Consider the following 26,054-nt stretch of genomic DNA (forward strand, 5'->3'; position numbering starts at 1 on the left):
CGTGAGTGACCGTGCGCAAGGCGTCCCGATCCAGAAAGGGCTGCAACTGGTGAATCAGGCGAACCTGATAAAAGGCCCCCCTGGCCACAGCCGTCATGTGCTCTTCTAAAGACAGCCGTGCGTCCAGGAGGACACCCAGATTGCGAGCCCTCTCTGTGGGGGGCAAGGATTCACCCCCAATAGTCAGCGATGGCACCTGCTGACTGTATCGGGGCACCGGAAGCCACAGCCACTCGGTCTTGGAGGGGTTGAGTCTGAGCCTGTTCCTCCCCATCCAGGCCCACACGGCCTCCAGGCAGCGGGACATCACATCAAGGGCATCGTTGGGGTGGTCTGGGGTGGAGATGTACAGCTGAGTATCGTCAGCGTACAGATGACACTTCACCCCAAAACCACGGATGATCTCACCCAGCGGCTTCACATAAATGTTGAACAGGAGAGGCGAGAGGACTGACCCTTGCGGCACTCCCCATGCGAGATGCCTCGAGGTCGACCTCTGTCCCCCTGCCAACACAAACTGCGAGCGGTCGGAGAGGAAGGAGGAGAACCACCGCAGAACGGTGCCCCCTATTCCTAACCCCCTCAACCGCTGCAGCATGATACCATGGTCGATGGTATCAAAAGCCACTGAGAGGTCTAATAGGACTAGGACAGAGGAGCAACCCCTGTCCCAAGCCCTCCAGAGATCATCCACCAACGCGACCAATGCCGTTTCTGTGCTGTACCCCTGCCTGAAGCCCGACTGGTACGGGTCCAGATAGATAGCTTCATCCAGGTGCCGGGGAAGTTGTCGTGCCACCACGCTCTCAACAACCTTCGCCACAAAACGAAGGTTGGAGACTGGACAATAGTTAGCTAATTCAGCCGGGTCCAGGGAAGGCTTCTTGAGGAGGGGCCTCACTACCGCCTCTTTCAAGGTGGCAGGAAAGGCACCCTCACTCAAAGAAGCACTTATAATCCCCTGGAGCCAGCTTCGTGTAACCTCCCGGGAGGCCAGCACCAACCAGGAGGGACACGGGTCCAATAAACACGTGGCGGCACTAATCTTACCCAGAACCCTGTCCACATCCTCGGGAGTCACAGGATCAAACTCCTCCCAGATAACATTCTCAAGACCTGCCCTCGTCTCCTCCCGCGGACTCATCCAGTCGGAGTCCAAGCCATCCCGAATCCGAGCGACTTTATCATGCAGGAACTGTACAAAATCCTCAGCACGACCCTGCAAGGGATCTTCCCGCACTCCCCCCCGGAGAAGGGAGTGGGTCACCCTAAACAAGGCGGCTGGGCGGTTCTCTGCAGATGCGATAAGAGCGGAAAAGTGGTTAGACTTTGCCGCTTTTATCGCCACTAGGTAGGTCTTGATATAAGACCTCACCTGTGTCCGGTCGGAATTGGATTGACTAGTCCTCCAAATGCTCTCTAGGCGTCTTTTCCGACGCTTCATCTCTCTCAGCTCCTCAGAAAACCAAGGAGCCAGTTGAGATGAAGTATATTGTTTATAACTAAAAATGTGATGGGGATTTTGAGAAATATACTTTATAAATGGAGAAATAAGATAATTAATTGAAGTAATACTAAGAAATTAGGATTTGAAGGGCAGATGGTGATATTGTTTATATATTATGTATTAAGAAGAGATTAAGATAGGATAAAAAAGTAGGGAAAAAATCATGGCAGAAATTGAAATGTGTAAATTGTATTTGGAAAAAACAAAAAAGATTAGAATAGACTATAAAAATTAATATATAATTATGTTATAAATTGTATAAGATGTGACCCGATCAATACTCTGTTCATAAAATATGTATGAAAAAGAAAAATTTAATAAAACTTGTTTAAAAAAATTGTTTGGATCTTTTCCACTTTGTTGGTTTTCTTGGCAAGTAATTTTTACTACAATGTATTATATTTTGTAAGAACAGAATCTGTGATAAAGTTCCAAGATAGCTTTAATGGGAAATATTCTCTAAATATATTTAAAAGTGCTGCTTAAAAGATGAGGATTTACCATATAAATACTTGTTACCTCTGGAGAAAAGACACAATTATATTTAATAATGTGCCATTAATTTTATGTAATACAAATTCAGTTTAGCTCAATTGTTAACTGCTGAAATTATAATAACAGATGTCTTCTAATACTCTAGGGAAAGTCAGGAAATCCACTTAACACACAGTTATTCTCAAGGATTTAATAGTGAAATATGGGTACATATATTCACAACTTTTATTCTTGGTCTCTAACTTACAAGACTTCAAAACTCCAAACTCACTGATATAGTGTATCAGCACTGGCTTCAGAATTTAGTTTTTAAATCCAAAGTTTATATTCTGACTTACAAACGCAACTTCTTTTAAAATTTGGTATCTATTTCCAAGGGTTTGGAAAATGGCCAGCATAGGTTTCTTTTAAGAAAAATTGTTATGAATATATTAATGAAGATATATAGGAATATATAGCTAGATTACCTTAATGCCCCTTCCAGGTAATGGCCAATCCATTCCAAAAATACTTTGCCAAGAAAACTGCAGGGACTAATCCAGGCAGTTGCCAGGAGTCAACACTGCTGAAAGGCAGACACAAACACAATTAAAGATTGTATAAACATACTTATTAAAGAAAACAGAGAAAAGAATGACCTTGCTGAAAAAGCAGCATGGCTTTTGCCAAAGTTATGTTTTGTTTTGCTTAACTTTCTAAATTTTTTCATCGTTATCCACAAGTATACATACAGGACCATTTAACTGATGTTGACAAAGTCAGCAAAGTCTCCCAAGGAAATTCCACAGCCACAAAATAAGAAGCTGGAAATTCTCACGATAACTGATTAAAGAACAGGAAACAGTGGAAATAAATGGCTATGTTTTAAACTGAGAAGATATCCAAGCCTGGAAATGCTGTAATTTGAAGGAGCCTATGAGTAAAGGAAGGAGCTATGGCTAAGAGAAGATGATCTTCCAAAGTGGAATATCATCTTGTAGGTAGATAGGCAGATGTTTGCTCATCTGCCAATCACATTGAACACACTAAACAGTGTGTCTATCTATATACATGTGCAACCTGTCTATCTATATACATGTGCACGCACATGCATACACATGTAAACACACACTGTCTCTCTCTCTCTCACACACACACACACATACTTAATGAAAAATGTGAAAAGTTTTTTTCTTTTTTCTTGAATGTTTAGCTTCAAAACAAATGTGAGAAGAGTCAGAACAAATAAATCCAATATAATCTATAAGAGAAGTAGCATGGGGTAAGTGTTGGGCCAGTCACATTCTTTCAAACCAACCTACATCATAGAGTAGTGATTATGGGGGGGAAAAGAAAGAAGGAGCGCTATGATTCCTAATCATTCCTACCCATCGCATCAAATCTCACAGGAGAGGCAGGCTATGAATCCCATCAATTATTTATTTTTTTATTTTATTTTATTTTATATCCAATTTATATACCGCCCTTCTCCCTGAGGACTCAGGGCGGAGTACAGCCGAATAAAAACATAAATTACAAACATTAAAATAGTATTAAAAGAATATATATAAATTTGGCCCCATAATTTAAAAACAATAACAAACCAATTTAAAACATTTAAAAAAGTTAAGCCAGCCCGGCTTGCTGAAAAAAGAAGGTTTTAAGGGCACGGCGGAAGGCACCGAGGTGCCTTGTTACAGAATGCCATCTTGTGGGTCACAGGAAGGAAGCCTTTGTGGGGCCTGCATCTGCCAGCATTTTGTAAGGACCTGAAATTGCTTATTCTAATTGTGTCTACTATTTTTTTAAAAATCTTGGCTGTCGAATAGGCATTTCATTTCATTTTGTTTTTGATTGATGTTAGTTGTCCAGAGTAATCAAAATAAATAAATAAATAAATAAATAATAAACACATTTCCAACCTGAGTCCCTAAAATGATATGAATCAAATAAATAATTAAATTATATGTCCTGTCCTATAATCATTGCTTTGTGTCTGATAAGATAGAAGCAGTGAAAAATAGCAATAACACTTAGATTTATATACTGCGCCACAGTGCTTTACAGCCCTCTCTAAGCGGTTTAGAGAGTCAGCATATTGCCCCCAACAATCTGGGTCCTCATTTTACCCATCTTGGAAGGATGGAAGGCTGAGTCAACATTGAGCCAGGTGAAATTCAATCTGCCAAACTGCTGGCAGCCGGTGATCAGCAGAAGTACCTGCAATACTGCACTACCACTGTGCTACCGCGGAAAAAGCTGTAGAAATACCTACAAATATCTCTTGGGAGAGTCAAGAATGTTCTTCAGTAGAAATTTGTAAGTACTAATGATAACTTCATTGAAGAAGAACATTAATTTTACTCAAAATATCATACTTAAAGAGCATTGGTTTAAGATGTTTTGCCAGGACTGATTAACTAAAATAAGCAATTCATTTTCAAAAATTTCTGGAACTATAATGATCAGGTCAGATCACTTTTTTCATATCAGGTGGCAATGCTATACTGTACAACAATTCTGGAAATGATCTATATCAGATGAATTTTTGAAATTTCAACCTACAATTTTCTTATTAAACATTATATCCCATATATTATATCCCATTATAAACCATATATCCCTTCAGAATGTACTAAACTGCCTTTATATTGAACATAGTAATTGTAGCTAGGATATTACACTGTATGTTTTTAGTAGAAAGGTTGCTTGGAAGAATGCTGACTTGTAGGAGTATAGTTTGGTGTCTTAAATAAATCTTAAAAATAAGTCAGATGCAGAATTCAATTTAAACCTTAATACACAGATTTATACTATAGCCAACATTTGGGTTTGTCTCTGAATAGAGTAAATATGTTAATTTTACAAAATACTTAAAATATTTTAATAATATGTATTTGATTTATCATAAATACAATTTTGCTTGGTGATTTATACCATGGCTCTCAATATTCATTCTTACTTTAAATGGTGATTTTTAGTCTGTTGATGCAATATAATGGATTACGGTATTGAATAATTGTTATACTGAAGAATTATAACTTCATTACATTTTAAATCCTCACTGATTTATTCATAGTTTGCTTATTATTTTAATGCTTTATAAAAATGCAAAAAAAAAAATCAGCAAGTACTAAGAAGCTGTATAAATGCATCTCCATCCCAAAGTAATCCCATTCTTAAGTATTCATCAATGTGGCTCAAATATGTATATTTTTTTGTTTACTTGAGCAAGCAATATTCCCTTAGCATTGTCCATATAGACTCATTGTGATTCTACTGAAGAATTGTTCTCTCTTGCTAATTTTCTAAATTTTGACGATCACATTCTGTTTTTATTTATATTATCCCTTGGCCCTTTCAGTGCATAATTATAAGACCTGGATCCAGGGGTGAAATCTAAAATTTGTTACTACTGGTTCTGTGCGCATGGCTTGGTGGGGGTGGGGGTGTAATGTGACTGGGTGGGCGTGGCCATTTTTTTTTTTTTTTACTTTTAAAACCATTTTTTCTAAAACCTCTTCAGCTAAGAGGTTGTAAAAAAATGTTTTAAAAAGCCTCTGCCGATCAGGGAACTCAGCTGGGATTGTCATAGCATTTAAAAGAAAAAAACCCTTGTTCTGCTCTGATGATCCAAGCTGAGTTCCCTGATCAGCTTAGATCCTCAGAGCATTTAAAAAAAAACAAGTTTTTTTTTCTTTTAAATGCCTTTGACAAGCCGTGTGATCATCAGAGGCTTTTTTTTTACTTTTAAAAGCATTTTTTCGGCCGAGGTTGTAGAAAAAATGCTTTTAAAAGTAAAAAAAAAAAGCCTCTGATGATTGTGCGACTCAGCTGGGCATGGTGGGGGGGGCAGGGATTTTTGCTACCGGTTCTCCAAACCATCCGCCTCCATCGCTACCGGATCGGGTGAGCCGGTCTGAACTGGGAGCATTTCACCCCTGCCTGGATCTCCTTTTCATGAGGAAAGGAGGTGGTGGTGCAGAAAGTGACTGGTCTCTAGTTACAAGGCTGGTATATGTGAAGAGGCAGAACTGAGGAATGAGCTCAGTGGGCTCTGCAAACCATGTGGAAAAATAGCAAGTGCAGGCGGTAGATGAACATGCTGAAAATTTGATTGACTGATGTTCGAGAAACATGATGTTAGAAACTACTAGACAATCCATGACCAACTGGATCATCATCTCACTGTTATTTCCTTACCTAAATAAGGAAATTACCATAGGTGAACAAAAAAGCAGTGGGAACAGGAGCGACTTCCAACTTCCTGATGGCTTTCCTCCTTGAATTTCTTTGTAGGAAGCTGTCAGGCCATGTTGTAAATGATGATCACATAACTACATCTGACTCCAGCAGCACTGAAGAGGCCACATCTATGTTAAATTTCAATCTTGTGTCAGTCACAGGTCCTAGATTTTGGGTCCATTCTGTAAATTAGCCTAATTGAGGCACACTCTTGGAAAGGGGAGAGAAATATCTCCATTTTTGTATAACATATATGCCACATGGTATTTTTAGTTACATTGGCCATCACTTTGTTGAAAAAAATAGTTCGAATCTACTCCTTGGTGACTTTTGTTTCCAATTAAGTTTTGTCCTCTGCCAAACTGGCCAGTCTCATTTAATCCTTCTTAATTTTTTTATTCAGGCCAAAAGAGTCTGACAGATTACTAGTGTCAGCGATGAAATCCATTTTTTTTACTACCGGTTCTATGGGTGTGGCTTGGTGGGCGTGGCAGGGGAAGGATACTGCAAAATCTCCATTCCCACCCACGCCAGGGGAAGGATACTGCAAAATCCCCATTCCCATCCCATTCTGGGGCCAGCCAGAAGTGGCATTTGCCGATTCTCTGAACTACTCAAAATTTCCGTTACCGGTTCTCCAGAACCTGTCAGAACCTGCTGGATTTTACTCCTGACTGGTGTCCTTCTTATATGAAGGTCAAAATTATAAAGGAAGCAATGTATATGTGAAAAGGAGGGAATCTGTATAATCTTTTTACCAGCCCTTCCCCCTGCTCCAATTTTACTTAGTGCAACAGAAAAAAAATTGGTTTCTTGCCCAGTTCCTTTTATTGTGCAAACTCCAAAAAAAAAAATGCTGCTTTTCTTCTTTTTTTTTTCCCATTAAGTGCCAAGTTAATTTGTAAAAAGGGACTAAGAGTTCAGAGCTTTTCCCATACAATAAAACTTTTATTTAGAAGAGTGAAACAGATGGTGCTTTGCTACAGTCAAAATGAACATAGTGCAAACTCTTGAGCTGCCTGTTTATACAATCACCTATCAGTGTGTAAAAGACATAGATGAAAGTAGAAAAGAGATGAACATAGAATAAGTCTCAGGGTAGAAGATATTTATAGATGTGGCTTGGAAAGCTTTTTTTAAAAACTTGTTATTTCAAAGTGTTGTCTATCTAACTTATGTCAGTATCAGCATTCTCATAAATCTTTATCCAAGCCCTTGTTTTATTTTTAAATGGGAAGATTGCAATATAACTTTGTTTTGCCTCTTATATATTTTTTCATACAGCAGAGATAATAGCTAAGTTCCACAAACCTTAGGATAACCTACTAGGAAGAACTGATCCTACTGTATCAGTTCACAGACACTATTCACAAATTCAGTATAAATCTAACATAGCGGAGAGGGCCGTTCCCTTTCTCCACAAAATATTGGGGCTGCTTTGAGAAATTGAAGGATGATAGAGATGGTATTCATCAGGTTCTGACCAGTTCTGGAGAACCGGTAGCGGAAAGTTTGAGTAGTTCGGAGAACCGGTAAATACCGTGTTTCCCCGAAAATAAGACCCTGTCTTATTTTTTTTTGAACCCTGAAATAAGCACTTGGCCTTATTGCCATGCACTCAAAAGCCTGATTGGGCTTATTGTCAGGGGATGTCTTATTTTGGGGGAAGCAGGCTACCACCTCTGACTGGCCCCGTCCCCATCTATTCTCTGCCTCCCAAGTCCCAGCTGATCAGGAGGAAATGGGGATTTTGCAGTAACCTTCCCCTGGAGTGGGGAGGAAATGGAGATTTTACAGTATCCTTCCCCTGCCGCACCCACCAAGCCACGCCCACAGAACTGGTAGTAAAAAAAATTAAATCCCACCACTGAGGATGGCACCATTTTAGCTTATTTTCTTTCCATTTGTTTAAGCTTCTCACATTTCTGGCTGCCTGATTAGCATTTATAATCAAAGATGGAAATATGGTGTATATACGTAAATTACCAATGAGAGACAATCCTCTGAGCCAATGTTTATTATTCAATTTAAATTCTGTGCATTCTGACCCCTCCTTCATTAACATATGACGTGTCTGTGGGTCCACTGTGGGTCATGGTAGCTTCTACAGACAATTATGCCTCTGTCTCTTCATAATCAATAGTTGACATATAATGAACTTTCATGCATTTTTGGCTCACACTTTTTCCATACTGAGACATGTGAGGCACTTCACTGACCAGACTAGAAGTTATTTACTGTAAACTCTTATTAGTTGGAGTTTCTCAGGGGGTTGAGAAAATAATGTTCAATAGTTTTTCATTTTGTGGACTAGAAATTATACTTCATTGAAGGTGTATTTTAAATCAATTTTAAATCAATGTTCTTACCTTCAGGATTGTCAGAGAAGGCAACAAGAAGACAGTAGAAAGCACTACAGAAATTCAGCTGATGATGGTGGCTGCAGGTGGCTTCAGAGCTGTGGAGTAGGGTGGACCTGGAGACATTATTACTTTTTTAAAGGTAAAGGTAAGGTTCCCCTCGCACATATGAGCTAGTCGTTCCCGACTCTAGGGGGCAGTGCTCATCTCCGTTTCTAAGCCGAAGAGCCAGCGCTGTCTGAAGACGTCTCTGTGGTCATGTGGCCAGCATGACTAAATGCCAAAGGCGCACAGAAAGCTGTTACATTCCCAAAGGTGGTCCCTATTTTTCTACTTGCATTTTTTACGTGCTTTTGAACTGCTAGGTTGGCAGAAGCTGGGACAAGTAACGGGAGCTCACCCCGTTACGTGGCACTAGGGATTTGAACTGCTGAACTGCCGACCTTTCGATCAACAAGCTCAGTGTCTTAGCCACTGAGCCACTGCGTCCCTATTACCTTTTTTACTCTACCATAAATTGAGTATGGTTAGGCTACCTTGCCCAATGGGTGATCCAACTTTGTCTAACTGGTTAATCTAAAACTATTGTCTATTTTGCACATTAGCTAAAGCTAGACATAGTTTTGATATATATTTTATAGTCACACTCAAATTAAATGTGTATTTTTTTCTTTTTCAGACACATGGATACACACAAGTATGGAAAGTTGTTTTTAAAAAAGTCATTTTTAAAAATGACTTTTTCAGTTATCCGAAAACGCAGTCTGATTGCATAACAGTTCCTGTAATTACAGTGTAATTACTGGTTTTAGCCATAGTTTTATTTTATGTATGCACGTAAAGGGCAAATAGGCTTATAACGGTTGATATTAGCATTATGTTTAAGGCAAATCAACATTGCAACACTCATTATGTACATCTACTTTTAAGTGAAAATAGTGTTGATTAGTATTGGAAATCACTTAACATGTACTTTGTTAGTTTATATCAGCATAATGGACCTTGGAATTATCTTTGAAATTTTATAAACAATGAACAATATGTGAAATCACTCTGAACACACTTTAGGATTCATTAATATGTTTGAAATAAAGCATGCTTCAGTTTAGCCAAAATTCTTGGATTTAAGCCCATAGAAAACCAAGCTGCTTTTAGCCTGCAAATTTTGATTTTGCTAAATATATATACTAGACTGATTTCATTTCATTTATTTCAATTTATATACCGCCCTTCTCCCCAGGGGGACTCATATATTAGGCACTATACGTTTTTATCTGTACATTGCATTTTTTCATGTTCAATTATACTCTTCAGAGAGCAGACAATTTATCCTTCTCTCTGAACTTCTTGGAACATTTGAAAGTAGGCAAATATAAGACAACATATTAAGCAGTGGGGAAATCCAATTTTTTTTACTACTGGTTCTGTGGGCATGGCTTGGTGGGCGTGGTGTGGCTTGGTGGGCATGGCAGGGAAAAGATATTGCAAAATGTCCATTTCCACCCACCACTGGGGGGAAGGATATTGCAAAATCTCCATTCCATCCCCCCAGGGGCCAGCCAGAGATGGTATTTGCCAGTTCTCCAAACTACTCAAAATTTACGCAGATTACGCAGATTCTCCAGAACTTGTCAGAACCTGCTGGATTTCACCCCTGATATTAAGTAACTTACGTATCTTTGTAACTGACATCACTGTCTCGTGAAAAGAGGTGTAAGGCAGAATTGCAATGACAGTATAGCTGCATGCCAGATCCAAAACCTTGTTTCACATGCATTTTCTCTTGCTATAAGTGATGTGTTGTCTTATGTTGGTCAAAAGATTACATGATGTCAATACGAGAGAAGAATATTGAATGACTCTGTGTCCAGAACTGGGCTGATGGGAAATTCCAGAATCAGGTCACCAGTAGCAATGTTAACCAAGTAATGTAGTGTGTATTAATTCCATTAAACTTCTATTAATATTTAAATTGCTTCCTTTTATTAGCATTTAAATATAAAGAAGAGAATCAGCTGGGTCAAGTAGTTACTCTTACTCCTGGGCTAGAAACCAGGAGATTGTGAGTTCTAGTCTGGCTTTAGGCATGAAAAATTCACTCAATGGCTTTGAGTTAATCACTCTCTCTCGGTCCAATCCACCTCACATGGTTGTTGTGTGGGCAAAATAAGAAGAGGAAGGATAATTAGATATGTTTGCTGCTTTGAGTAATTTATAAAAAAAATAATAAAGGCAGAATAAAAATCAGATAAATAATTTTACTATAAAGGAAGGTCCTATCAAAGTTTTTTTTCCAGTTCATATTGACAGATGTTTGAAAAATTGTAAAATTAAGAAACTAACAATACATTTTGATAAGCTTTATATTATATTGAGGCCATACCATTAGGCTTTTAAAATGTGTTTATTTCTAAAATAATATTCAAAGATCTTTAATAAATAATACAAATAAGTCTGCTGTTAAGGTAGGAGTAGAAACTTTCAATGAAAATGCATCTTTTATTTTCTATCATTAAAATTTAGTTCTTGAACAAGACCTCTATGTTCCAATGTATTTACATAAAGGTTGGATTTATTTACAGTCAATAAATGCAAGACCCTATTGTGCTTTCAGCAGCCAAATGTTAAATTGGCTACAAATATTTAATGAACAACGTTGGGAAAACAGGTTTGCTAAACTGCATCACAACAGACACATATTTTCAAGAAATATTGAAAGGACTTTCGTTGCATTTATCACCAATGATAACCATCAACCAACAATTCTTAGTTACTCAATAGAGAGAACTGTAGCAAAAGTACAGTTATTTGCATGGGATTTCTGAAACTGACACTAACTTACTGCCATTGTAAAACTTTTCTTATTTCATATGAAGTTCCCATAGCAGTAAAAGTGGCTTCTGATTTCCATTGAGAGCAGTGCAATTTAACACAAGATAAATGCATTTAGGCCTCCCTAAATGAAGCCAGTGGTACAACTGAGTGTTTGTTTACAATCTCAGAAGCTCAGTTGCGTATATGGAAAGACTCCATGCCAGAATTGCTCTTCACTTCTGTAAAGAAAACTGGCTGTGTATTTGGGCATGCATTTATGCTCCATCTGTCCTAATGAATGATTGTCTGTGTCTTCAAGGAACATCTTCTGAACATCAGCAAAACAAAGAAAATCTATTTCTTTGACAGCTTCATCATATTAATATATTAATAAAACTAATTGTTCAGTTGTGATAAGCATCTGCCTTTAAAATCCACAGGCATAAACAATCTCTTAGGTTGAACTCTATTTATTAAGCATAACCCTTTTTTAAAAAATTAAAAATAGAGCTATGGCCACACCATCTCTTCCTAAAATATTAATAAGAAACCCTAAAAAGAGTACAGACATCCAGTTTGGTGTAGTGATTAATGTATCAGACTAGAAACTCTCCATCTCTCAGTTTCTAGTCTGGTACTTTAATCACTTAGGCACAAAGTCAGCTGGGTGACCTTGGGCCAGCTACACCCTCTCAGCTCTAGAAAGTAGGCAATGGCAAACTACTTCAAAAATCTTGTTTAAAAAATGGCAGGGATTTATCTGGGCAGTTGCCAGGAGTCAACACTGACTTGAAGGCAAAAATACCCCCTCCCCCAAAAGGAGAACAGACTTGTTGACGAGTAATGTAAATTAGCTCTAAATCTCCCCTTAAAAAGCTGAAAAGTTCACCCACAGAGTTTTTAGTGTTTAGTGTTAAGCTTTAAAAACAAAATAAATCACCTTTATAAGAAATAATGGCTTCTCTGCCATAATATTAATTCCACAGTATTAATTCATTCTATATGAAGCAAAATTTGGGCTTCCTAGCAAATAAGGAATGGGATTCCTCTTCAATCCTTTTTAATAATAACTTTTAATAATAACTATTTCTTGTATGTCCCCAAAGTCAAGTTGTTTGAGAGGGCAAGCACTGCCAATCGAGATTAAAACGATTAAAGCGAGATCATCCGTGGCTTTGGGGTGAGATACCACCAGTACGCTGATGACACCCAGCTGTACATCTCCACCCCAGGCCACCCCAAAGATGCCCTTGAAGTGATGTCCCAGTGCCTGGAGGCTGTGCGGATCTGGATGGGGAGGAACAGGCTCAGGCTCAACCCTTCCAAGACTGAGTGGCTGTGGCTCCCGGCATCCCGATATAGTCAGTTGACTCCATCACTGACTATTGGGGGCGAGTCGTTGGCCCCCACAGAGAGGGCTCGCAATCTGGGAGTCCTCCTGGATAGGCAGCTGTCCTTGGAGGAACATCTGATGGCTGTAACCAGGGGGACCTTTTGTCAGGTTCGCCTGATCCGCCAGTTGCGGCCCTTTCTTGATCGGGATTCCCTGTGCACAGTCACTCATGCCCTCGTCACCTCTCGCCTTGACTACTGCAACGCTCTCTACATGGGGCTCCCCTTGAGGAGCACCCGGAGGCTCCAACTGGTCCAGAATGCAGCAGCGCGGGTAGTGATGGGAGCAGCCTGGCGCTCCCATGTAACACCGCTCCTGCGCGAGCTGCACTGGCTCCCAGTGGTCTTCCGGGTGCGCTTCAAAGTGTTGGTTATCACCTTTAAAGCGCTCCATGGCATAGGGCCTAGCTATCTTCGAGACCGCCTGCTGCCACCGACGATCTCCCATCGACCCGTGCGCTCCCACAGAGAGGGCCTCCTCGGGGTGCCATCAGCCAAACAGTGCAGGCTGGTGACCCCCAGGGGGAGGGCCTTCTCTGTGGGGGCACCTACCCTCTGGAATCAATTGCCTCCAGAGATAAGGAGAATCCAAGACCTCGGTGCCTTCCGCCGTGCCCTTAAAACCTTCCTTTTCCAGCAAGCCGGGCTGGCCTAATTTTTAAAGTGTTTTTAAGTGTTTTGTTTATTGTTTTTAATTAATGGGGCCAAATTTATATATGTATATTTTAACTGTATTTTAATATTTGTACTTAATGTTTTTACTTGGCTGTTCACCGCCCTGAGTCCTCAGGGAGAAGGGCGGTATACAAATTCAAAATAAAATAAAATAAATAAAATAAAACAGCCCTGTTTCTCTTCTAATTCTTCATCAGTAATTCTCAGCTTCTTTTTCAGATTTCTTTTTGTCACCTAGTGACTGTAATCATTTTGCTTTGAATAGAAACTCATTTTTTTCAAGGTTAGTAAGCATGCTGAAATATACCTGGCAACGCTTCACTGACCTTGGCTGAGTGATCTAGAAAAAGCTGGAAAGGAATAGATCTAGTTAGTACTTAGGAGCAGGTGGTGCGAGTGAAGGAGGATGGGGAGAGACCACCAATAAATCAAATCCTTAGGATTTGATCTAGACTTGTTGGAATCTTAGCTTTTGCTTCTTAAGTTATTCCTAGGAGTGAAGGTGTTTTTTTTTAAGATAATCTCCAAATTGTGCTAAAAGTACCTTTTCATCTCTCTTGCAGAAAAGATGCTGCCATGCCCTTCATTAAATATGATGTTTGTGTTGCATATAAACATTCTTGAAGCCAAATGCTCATATTAAAATGGTTGGCTTAGTTAATATAGAATGGAATGTGGCTTCTGAATCTTTTAAGAATAAATGAAGAGATTCACAGAGACAACTATGTTGTCATTGCAAAACAGAAGTGGGAGAAGCTGTATTTACTGGGCTTTTTCTATTTATACTTACATTTCAATCACAGAAGTCTTATGGATATAGCAAATTCTTGGCTTGATAATTTTTTAAAGGCATCATATGAGTTCTTACTTTAGACAAATGTTATGTGTTGTGAAATCAATTATAAAATAATTGATCTATTCCTAAAAAAAACTATTTTGTGGAACACTTTAGTCATTCAGTATACACAGTGAGCAATATTAGTCTGCCTGTTAAATGCATATCATTCAAGTCCCAACCTCTTTAATTAAAAGTATGAGACAGCTGGTGGGTATATGTGGGATATTATATAGTAATATTATGTGACTGTATATGGAAATCTGCTTGCTTGCAAATGGATGAATGTGTTTTGTGTGTCTTGATGCTGGCTTGTTCCAGACATTTTTAAAAAACAAGGTCATTGGCAGATTAAATTTTACAAATTTTGAAAATATTATGTTATAATGGCAGAAGATCATTCATCAGATTGGTGTTTTCCAATTCTGGCAACTCTAGCAGTTCTGTTTTAAAGAAGCAAGTGGAAGGTAATAGAGGAGAATATTAGCATGACATTTGGAGGAAAAACTGGCATCATCAAATTAAAAGCCAAACACATTTGTCAATACAATCAATTCCAAGGAAGCATACTACTTATTATCAGAGTTTAGAAACAGGAGTACTTTGACATTTTTAAAATCTGACCACCTTTCACATTTTTCTACTGATTTTTACTGTCAGTATATTGAATATTACATGAATTATTATGAGCATTTGGACATCTAGAGGATAAAAGTGTACGGCAAAAAGAAAATTTTATACCGTTCAAAACTGTGACAACTGACATAAATGGTTTCATGATGCAGGGTAGTATCTTGTCAAGAATTCTGATTCCAAAGCATAATTTACACAAAGCACTCCATTATCTTTTCTCTTGATTTGTCATGCCTCTGGTGCTTAAAAAGTAACCACTGAAAAACAATAATTTTCTTAATTTCCCAGAATGCATCTTTTAGTATCTTCTATTAAATTTTAAGTTTTGCCTCTAAGACAAACAATTCAAGTACAGTAAGCTGTCCCTCTCTTTGAATTTATTGGCAATCTTTGTGGATTGACCAAGGACTATCTGCTGCTAGTAGTGGCTAATTACATAAAGGGCATTTAAAGAGCAAGCCTTGTCCTTGCACCTGATATTCAGAGATATATTTTTTCTAAGCATGAAAGTGCTGTATAATTACTGTCTTCTGTAAGGGTACAAACAGGAGGCAATCAAATCTTTCAGTTATTAGAAAACCGCAGAGACACTCTTGTAGTTGCATTCATTTTTGTCTACACAATGATGGGAAACTACAACTGGGCAAACAAATGCAAAACCCTTTTTCTTACTCTTTGATGGTCACTCCACTCTTTTCTCAAATGAAAGCACTGCTAGATTTCAAAAACAAATTAGACTTCAGAAGCACCAAGGCAAGGTTCCTAATGTTTTGAGGCTGGTGAGCTTTGACAATATTGTGAGCATTCTCACAAAAGAGCTTCCTGTTTGCAGTGGTGTAGTGGTATCATACCAGTCCTGTGAGAAAACTGCTGAGATTAAAAGAAAAGTTACTTGGTCAAGAACCTCCATACAATATACTGACATCCATTACCTTTCGGCTTTAATATCCTTTTGCAGAAATAGATTGACAGAAACCAGGTACAAGGCAGAAGTACAAAACATCAAATCAAATATTTTTTCTTTTGTTAAGAAAAATGTGTATATATAAAAAACAAAAGATACAGGTAGAACACACATCACATATATAACACAAGGCCAGCAAATGTGTATCTGCAATACTATTAACTTTCTTTGCTTCTTACTACTGCCATTAGATGCTTACAACTACCTTCTTCGATCCTACCAGGAATACCCCTCTCTCCTCTTTTCATGGGTAATTCTCTGTGCTTTAGAAAAACTCACCCATTTTTAACACTTCCTAAGCATGCCTGTGGTGCTCTTTGTAGTGCACTAAAGCATTGCTTGAAATAAAACATCCCAAACTAAGCAACATAGATAATTTAGTAGAAAAAAACTCTCCCTTTTAAAAAACAAAAACAAAAAACCCAGTACAAACAAGCTATCAGAAACACATACAATGAAATATTTGTAAGAATTTTGTACAGCACCATACAGTTTTAAGAGAATGCACCAAGTGTTCTATTGTCAGAAGCGTTTGTCCAGACTTTTCACGGAAGGTAAATTTGTAAAGGCACAGTCTTTTATGCTGAAAGGAATAAGATGCCTATCGCCATATTGCACCATAGGAGACTGTATTTATTCTGGAAGATGAGTTCACAAATACTTTCTGCTATATATTTTAAAATAAGATGTTCCTCATACAGATGGCTTTGGTGAAAATAATTCCTCACAGGAGGAAGATTGATGGGATCCAGAGCTTCTCCACAGAATTCTGCATTTGTATTAGTATACATGTATCCTGAAGCTTAGTAGGAGGTGGTTATTTCAAATGTAGCCCGCCCATCCGAGCATTTTTTTAAACCCAGCAGCGATGAAATGTTCATGTGAAACAGCATATTGAAATGTAAGCCAATATCCTAGGACATACATTATATGCAGAACTTCTATGAAAAGCTTTGGGAAGTAAATTTCCTAAATGCTAAATATATGAACAGTCCTCTCCCTCATCCCTCCCCCAACTGCCTCTCTCAACCAATTTATGAGCATTATTTTCACCAGTGCAGTAATTTTCACTTCGTATTACACCATCAAAAATGTGGTATCCCTATATATATATATATACATGCATTTGCCATTCAGTCCTTGAGGCAAACTGTCCAGTTCCAACAAATATGGAGCAACCACCAGAAAAGACCATGAAATTATGTCTGTGTGACAGCTGTTAAGATCAAGTCTTAATTCAGTTTAAAACTAATCTAATAAATTAAAGACCAAGCTTCCGCGGTCAGTAGGCCCTCAATTTCTAGGGCAGATTATTCTGATAATGATAATCCAACTTTTTAATGGGAATTAATATTCATACAACTACTTTAATATTGTAGGCTTATATATCCATTTTTATGTTAAATAGTGGTATTTAACAAAAAGAGACACATCTGATACAACAGATTCAGTAAATTAATATGCATTTTTTTCTTTCAAAAAGCTGCATTATTCCCAATAAAGTTCCTTACAGGATATATCTGTGAATATTGGAGACATGCAGTTCTCTTTTACATAAAGTGGTATTTAGTTCTACAGTATCTATGCAGGAAATTTTTAAATGTCACATCCTTTGGAAATTGTGTGGATCAGTTTCCAGAGGTCAGCCATATTTATTGCTTTTAAGCAACAGATTAAACATCTTGTGGTGCCTAACGAAGGTTGAATAAAGTGACAATCTGATTCAAAATCTTAAACTGTAATAAATGTACTTATCTTTCAATGCTGTGTGATATTTTTATGCAAATAAACTGAATAAACCTGAGGAGAAGAAAGGGAGTAGAGATATAAAGATAACTGGAAGGCAAGGTAGAATTTCACACATGCTATTTTGGTAAAATGGATTAGAGGAAATTCACATGCTAAGTATTGGCACTAATCTTTATAAAAACCAAACACAGTATCACTTTTTTTGATAATACTGTGGAATTTACAATCTCTGCAAGGAAGGTCTGTTGTTTTGTGTTTCTATGGTTGCTGGTTCAAAACTTTCTGAAATCTTGCCTAGCTATAAAAGAAACAATTCAGTGGCAGTAGCTATCTTGAGTTGGCTGCAAATCAAAATTGAACAAGTGAACATGAATATTGTCATGAGTGATTCTGAGAATATCTAAAATTGTAGGTTACTAAGAATACCATCATTTCCCTTTATTTGTATTAATTTTTACTTTAAACAATTTTCTTTACAATCTTTTTTGGACTCAAGTATCCTGAACACTTCATTAAATAACTCCAGAGTGTATAACGTGTCTTACATTTTATTTACAATTTTATATAAAAAGATACTTCTTAAAGATGCATTTTTGTTTCTGAGAGAATTATAACCTCTGCAAAATGTTGCAGCTTGTTTGGGCAGGTTGTATAATACATTAAGGATAAAAATAAAAGTGATAGCTAGTGTTTGAAAAGCAGAAATTGTATATGTATTAAATATATTTTTAAATAGCCTGACTCTACCACCAGTAAATGTAAATCAATCCTAGCACAATATTGAAAGAAAATGGGTATTACAAAATTGAAAAACTGTAAAAATAGTCAGAAATTATATAGCCAGTCTGTAAACCACCCATGAAACAAACAAGATGTACATGCTTTCTTTAGCCACATCTGTATAGTTCCTCACAAAGGCCCTGTCTTTCCTAATTTCCACAAATGCCAATGTTTCAGTCACTGCTCTTGTGTTGCTTTAGAGCAGAGGTCTTCAAACTTGGCAGCTTTAAGACTTGTGGACTTCAACTCCCAGAATTCTCCAGCCAGCATGCTGGCGAATTCTGGGAGTTGAAGTCCACAAGTCTTAAAGCTGCCAAGTTTGAAGACCTCTGCTCTAGAGCAAGATCAAAGCTGAAGCATGAACCTGGAATAGGCAAGCAGATTCACTCACAACATCTCATGGCTGCATTAAATATATTAGGGAAGTGTTTCTCAATCTTAACAACTTTAAGCTGTGTGGACTTCAATTCCCAGAATTCCCTATTGCTGACTGGGAAATTCTGGGAGTTGAAATCCACACAGCTTATAGTTGCCATGATTGAGAAACAATGAATTAAGGCAAATCAGCCCGCTAAATTTATCTGCTCTTTATGGCAAGCTGTGCCTATGTTTGAAAACAACCTAAATGAATGTATAATTTGGGAATACATTTCAATAAAATGGTAACTGAAAGTAAAGATCTTTTAAAATGGCCCTTGTTTAACAGTACCACTTTTTATATATTAGGATATGAGTACGTGCCTGAACATGTGCTTCAAACATGTCATTCTTGCTTCATCATGTCTCTTCTATAGAAGCCTTTCCAGAATCCTCATTTTTGATTCTATCTATATGTTGTGATAACATCACCTACAGGAGTAGAAAAATCACTGGGCACATTGATGAAACAGCAGCATTTCTGTTCTTTGTGTGTGTTTTTTCATCCATGTGATCTTGGTTCTTCAAACGGAGCATTTGCCTGCTTGTTAGGGTAAGTTCATTTCTATATGATAGTTTGATGGATATGAAGTAGGAATCATTGATCAAACATCCCAGGCTAAGTTTTCACATTACCTGATATCATTTCAAGCAAAATACTTTTTGGACATTTTACATTTCCAACTGTGTGTTGAGTTTGCAAGTGATAAGTCATGGAGTAAACCTATCTTGAAAGACATGCTGAACAGCATGTTCCAAAGTCTTGTCTTTGAATCAGTTAAAGCCTGGTGACATCTTTATTTTGCTGCAAATCACCAATACTCTCATAGTCATTCTCTTGTGGGAGGATGGTTTGAATGGTGCTAGACATCAAAACATTTCTTTCCTCCTCTCGACTTAGAGTCTGAATGGCTTCATAGTCTGGTTCCAAGTCCCCATTTAGAAGTATTGTTGATTGAGGCAAATCAGTAAGGTTTGGATTTGTTTCCAAGTCCTTTACACTGGCATAGAGGCCGCTGCAAATAGATGGAGACTTCTGAGGTACAAGTTCAGGAATACAGGTATATGTAGATTCCAAGTCTCTAGAGGGTTGTCCTGTTTTATTTATAGAAGAATACATTGCTGAAATCTATGAAGGAAAGAAATAAAGTAATTGCACTAAAACATTACAAATATTTTTGTAATGATATTTTCATATTCAGTGAATAATATAGTAGCACAAGTAGTCTATTTCAATATAAGATATTTGATCTAACAAAACATGCCCTATTAAAATGAAAATGAGCATGATATCTGTGGAAAGATCATGTTTTTACAGCTCATTTGTAATTACAAAAGTTTTCCATTATAGTATATGAAGGGAAGGGGTTGTGCTCAGAAGCCTTGTTCTTGATATATCTCTGTTAGGCTGACATCAGAATGTATGAACAGGACATAGAGAAATACAACTGTTCTCCATAGTGAAAAAAGCCACCTAGTAAAATGTTTGTAATGTTTGCCATTAAAAACTGCAAGGCATGATAAATTTACCACATGGTTGAAAAGCAAAAGTGTGGTAACCATTCAATGTTGCTTGCATTAAAAAATGGGGCTTCATAAAATGTTCACGGAATGGAGTTCACTGTACAATGTTCTGGTTGACAGTTTGGAAACTTATGTATTATTTTGAAGAACTTAATTGACTGAATCATATCTGCTCCATTCTACATTAGACTTAAATAGTCCTAAGAAATCAATAAAGGAGAATATTTGTAGCACAGGGTTGAAATGAGAGGTCCTTGGTGCTCTTTGAGCTTGCTTGTTTTCTTGCAGATGTTTCATTATCCAAATTAGGTAACATCATTAGTGCTAGTAAGGAGTGCAGTTTGTTGTCAGTTCATATTCTAGTGCACGGATGTCAAACTCGATCGTGTCATGGGATGTCATGTGACGTATCATAACTTTTTTGCCTTTGCAGAGCTGGGATGGGTGTGGCCTGCATGTGATGCATCCGGCCTGCTGGCCGCCATCCCTGTTCTAGTGGCTTGTCTGTCAGTGTTGGTGGGGGTAGTGTTAAGATATTCATTGGCAGTTTCTTGATTGGGGTATTGTTTACTTGATTGTTGGTCTGATGTTAACCTTGGGGTTAATCTATGCTGATCTGCGTGCTGATTGTTGATGGAGAGGTGCCTGAGTCTCCCCCCCCCCGCTTTTTTGGCAGGGTTATAATCGCTTTTGCATCGTCTATAGATGTTGTTAATGTCTATGTGTCTATTGATAGCTGATTTATCAGAGTGCCAGACTTCTAGAAATCCCTGGCATTTTTGGATTTGGCTTGGTCCAGGATGGTCACTCTTTCCCAATTGAAACTATGGATAAATTGTCTATATGTTACAAAATTAAAGAATTTTCATTTCCTGCAATAAGGATGTTTTCTGGTTCTGATACAAATCCTTTATCACGTTATGCTCCATTTTAAAAGTTCTTCCCAGTCCTGACAGTTTTTGTCATGCGATAGGAAGGGACAGAGTCAGGAGGCAAGATCAACTACAATTTAATGCGTGCAGTCTTCAGATATTTATATGGGCTTACATCCATATCAATGTTGGCACTTCTTAAATAGCCAAGAAGGGAATCCCAAATAATAGTCAGTGACCCAAAATAGTTCCACTATGAAAGGCTGAAAGTGATGTAAGAGCATTTGGCAAAAATAATCACCTAATCCAGTTTGCATTTGAACCTTCATTTCCAGATCTTCTTAATCAAAGAACACTTAATACTGCTTTATTCAGGTAACATTTTCTAAATACATTTCATACAAGACAGACTCACCTCATCTTCTGTAAGAGATGGGTCATCTTCTCGAGATTTATAAATCAATGAACTAAGCCTCTGAAAAAGATAGAAGGTATCTTATTTAAAAGCTAACACCTTCCTCAATGCAAAAATAAAAGAATATATGAATATATATTTCCCCTTTTCATGATACAACTGTCCATTTTTCACTAGCTAAAATTAATAGCTCACTTTTGAAGGTAAGCAGACTGAAACAGAATTTTTACATGTGGCAAAAATAAGGGCACTAATATCTCTTCTACTGAATTCTATTAAATGTTTGAACTTTGACTGAAATGTGATTAAGACAGCATAGGTCTTTATTTAAGCATTTGAAACAAAATTTCTGACTGATGTAGGAACTTCCTTTGCATTTTTATTGAATTCTATGATCAATATTATTTTAGTGGTGCTTTCTTAGCTCTGACAAAAATGTCCAAATTTCATTCTATTACTCACTTGACAGCCCAACTCGGAACATAATAATAATTAATTGTTCACAACAGTTTGTTTTGCTGTGATTTTTGGTAATTTTATTTCTATCCTTTTTTTCACGGAACCCAAATGACAATATAAAACTGTAAAACAATACAAAAAACAATTAGAGATAAACAGAACTTAAATGAAACCTAGCAAGCAAATATAATATTTGGATAACATAAGGTGCATTAGAAGTCCAGAAAATAAGATGATCTCAACCTGAGACAATTTGAACTTTATATTCTGAGGTAAATTCAGTGGTGGGATTCTGCCGGTTCTAGGGGGTTCAGCCGAACCCTTTGTTAAATTGCTGGCTCACCCCGTCCCTTGCCCCGCCCCTCCGCACTACTATTTATTGCCAATAAATGGGGCGAGCGAGCCAGCAATTTAACAAACGGTTCGGTGTTTTTTTGTAATTTATTGGCCCCGCAGCACACCGAACCATTTGTTAAATTGCTGGCTCGCCCGCCCCTCGCCCTGCCCCACCTCCCACCCACGCGGCGCCAGCCTACCCTAGCCAGAGGTAGGCAATTGTGGCTCTTTTACAACCTGTGGACTTCAACTTCCAGAATTCCTGAGACAGCTTGGCTGTCTCAGGAATTCTGGGAGTTGAAGGCCACAGGTTGTAAAAGAGCCACAATTGCCCACCCCTTCCCTAGCCTGAGTTCCACTGCCTGGGATTCACGTGGGCTGCCACGTGGTTCCCCACCGGCTCCGGACGCAAGAGAGCAGGATGGAGAAAGCAGCTTGCTGGAGAACACGTGAACGGCTCCATGTGGTCTGCAAGTCAGTGGCTGCTGCTTCTGTCCCCTGCTGCTTCTTGCCTGGGAGAGAAAAACTTCCAGAGCATTAAACCAGCGGTTCTCAACCTGGGGGTCGCGACCCCTTTGGGGGTCAAACGGCCATTTCACAGGGGTCGCCAAAGCCCTCTCTCGCCCCCCGCCTTCACTCACCCTCACTCTCTGCTCTGTTGGATCGCCGGCCGTTAGCTTACCCCGCCCACTCCCAATCTATTGCTGCCTCCTGAGTCCCAGCTGATGGCTAGAGGAAAAAAAACTGTTCAAATTCTTGCAGCGGGGCTTCAAAGGGCCGCCCTATAGCCAGTGGTGGGATTCTGCTGGTTCTAGGAGCTGAACTGTTTGTTAAATTGCTGGCTTGCCCCGCACCTCCGCACCACTATTTATTGCCAATAATTGGAATATTCATGTTCATATTGATTAATATACAAAAAAGGTAGTTATATAACTAATTGATTTATATTAAAATGTTGAATTTCTATTAAACAACTAATATTACATAATTAACCAATGTGAGGATGGATATAAAAATATATGACAATGGGAAGGGGTATAATATAGAATAGAAGGGAAAAATTGAATTTGATTAAGATTAGAGATGAGGATGAAGGGTAATATTGGTTTTTTTACAAAAATAGATGAGGAATAAATATGGCAAAAAGGAAATATAGAAATTGTAAATTTAATTGAAATGACTAAACACTGTTTAAATTTGTGAACCAGCCAAATACTCTGTTCAAAGAAAATACATTGTATGTTGGTACGTGTGTTTCTAATTATTGTTATTTATTCATATTTGTTCTCTTTTATTCTTTAAAGTTTAACAATTCATTCTTTATCTTAATATCTTTATATTTGTTTGGGGTTGGCTTTCTTCCCTTTCATCTTTTTTATTGTACAGCAATCTTTCTCCTCAAACCTACCACCTCTCTCTTTTCTTTCCTTCTTACTTTCTCTTCCTCCCCCTCTTCTTCTCCTCCCTACTTCCTCTTCCTTTCTCCTTCTCCTCCTCTCTTCCTCCCTCTCTTACCCTCACTCCTACTCTAATTTTCCTTCCCTTCCTTCATCCCTCTCTATTGCTGTATCCTTTTGTGCATATGGACTACTCAGAGGGCTGAAAAAGTTATTTTTGACTGGTCCTCGGACTTTTGACCAGTCCTCAAACTTATGACTGTCCTCACATTTTACGTTTTTGCTCTATCTTGTCACCATGGTGAAGAGAAGCAGTTGTGAAATGAGTGACATGGTTGTTAAGAAAGCTACACGGGCATAAATGTGAGGATGGTCATAAGTGTGAGGACCGGTCAAAAGTGTGAGGCCCAGTCAGAAATGACTTTTTTCAGCCCTCTGAGTAGTCCCTATGCACATAGCCACGCCCACCCGGTCACATGACCAGCTAGCCACGCCTACACAGTCACATGACCAGCTAGCCACACCTACAGTCACATGACCAGCTAGCCATGCCCACCTAGTCACATGATTGCCAAGCCACACCTCCAACTAAGCCACGCCCACAGAACCTGTTGTTACAAACATTGAATCCCACCACTGGGTAAATTAGAATTAAGTACTCAAAAGAAAGCAGCTGTTTCCTACAGAGAAAGAGAGGAAGGAAGGAAGGAAGGACAGACAGACAGACAGACAGACAGATAAAGAAATCCCAAACAATACAATAAAAATACAAATAAACCGTTTTCATTTAATTCATGGTGGATTTTTGTTGTTGTTAATACAAAAATATCAGATTCAACCAACACATTGGAATTTAACTATTTGGAATGGGTTCAGGACACCCATTCGACTGGCTGTCTCTCAGCAGGATAACCTCTGAAAATGAAACAGAATTGAATGGTTAATTTGGAGTGGGAGGAGAAGCTTTCAAAAAAAATATCAAGTTTTAAATGGGCCAAATCTGGTTGGAGCTGCAAAGAAACAAAAGGCAGGCATACTTCCAGTTTGTTAGCTTTTTTGGGGGGAAGGGGCAAAATCGTAACAATGAATGCTTACAGAATGACAAAATTGATAAACCTTTGACCTTTCCCAAATGTTTTTTTTTTGCTTCAGTTTTCAAATGCTTCTCTGTCTTAACGGAATCATCCGCTTATGTATAAATTAGATTTATAAGGTTATTCAACTCATAAGGACTCTGGGGTGTCATTCAAGTTAAAAATAGATCCAGCCAGTGGTGAGTTGCCTCCGGTTTGGACCGGTTTGCAAGAACCGGTAGTAAAACCAGCGGGAGGCTCCGCCCACTGACCCTGATGTCATCAGGAAGCTTCTGCGCATGTGGCCCCATTGTGAACTGGTAGTAAAGGTAAGTAGAACTCACCCCTGGATCCAGCACAATAAAAGCAAAAGGAAAACAATAACCTGAAGATTCATACTTCTAGTACATTAATATTCTCAGAGAAAGCACTTCATCAATCAGGGGAAATAAGCCTGGTCCTCCAGGCTTGTTTAAAGAAGAGCAGGATTGGGCCAACATGAAGCTCTTCGGGGATACTATTCCACAGAGCAAGTGCTGTGACCAAGGAATTAAGGTAATTGGATCTCATTAGATGCCATCATTTTAAAGAAGGACTTGGAGCATGGCCACTCATTCAGACCTTATAGACAAGCAGAAGTAATAGAAGAAAGACAGTCCTTCAAATAGCAAGGTCCTTTGCCAAGAGCTTTATATTGTATGTCATAACTAGCAGCTTGAACTGCACCTGGAAGCAATGCTGCTCATGCAGCAGAATTTATACCTGGGCACACCAAGGAGTTCCCATAACTGTCTTCATTGCCAGAATCTGGACTAGCTGCTTCTGATTAATCTTCAGTGACATCCTCATGTAGCATGAAATACAATAGTCTACACATGAGGTGACTAGGGTGGGACTGATTGTGAAAAGGAATTATCACACAAGGAAAGAACAAAACCAGCATACCAAATAAATTGGGGCAAAAGTATCCCTGGCCACAGCTGCCACCTAATGTACAAGTAAGAGCTTCAATTCAAATTGTGCACCACTGTGCATTATTGTACCCCATTCAGAACCAAGGATAGAAAATCCAAGGGACACAGAATACTTGGTCTTATTAGGGTTAGGTTTAAGTCTCTTCCTTTCCATCCAAG

At 38.4% G+C, this 26,054-nt stretch overlaps 1 protein-coding gene across 3 annotated transcripts in view; it reads right to left on the reverse strand.

The window, feature by feature from the left end:
- Window positions 1–15,854: 15,854 nt before the first annotated feature.
- The window catches only part of PAG1 (phosphoprotein membrane anchor with glycosphingolipid microdomains 1), an 89,335-nt gene continuing 79,135 nt past the window's right edge, over window positions 15,855–26,054 (reverse strand). For all 3 annotated transcript variants that reach the window (XM_034430028.3, XM_034430029.2, XM_087890732.1), the window contains exons 7-8: window positions 21,657–21,716; window positions 15,855–19,974 (exon numbers count right to left, since the gene is read on the reverse strand). In XM_034430028.3, coding sequence (XP_034285919.1) covers window positions 19,624–19,974; window positions 21,657–21,716 — 411 coding nt within the window. In that variant the 3' untranslated portion in view covers window positions 15,855–19,623. The remainder of the gene's footprint in view (window positions 19,975–21,656; window positions 21,717–26,054) is intronic.

Source organism: Pantherophis guttatus, chromosome 3, assembly GCF_059756535.1.
Source record: "Pantherophis guttatus breed Tessera chromosome 3, ASM5975653v1, whole genome shotgun sequence".
Lineage (NCBI taxonomy): Eukaryota > Metazoa > Chordata > Lepidosauria > Squamata > Colubridae > Pantherophis > Pantherophis guttatus.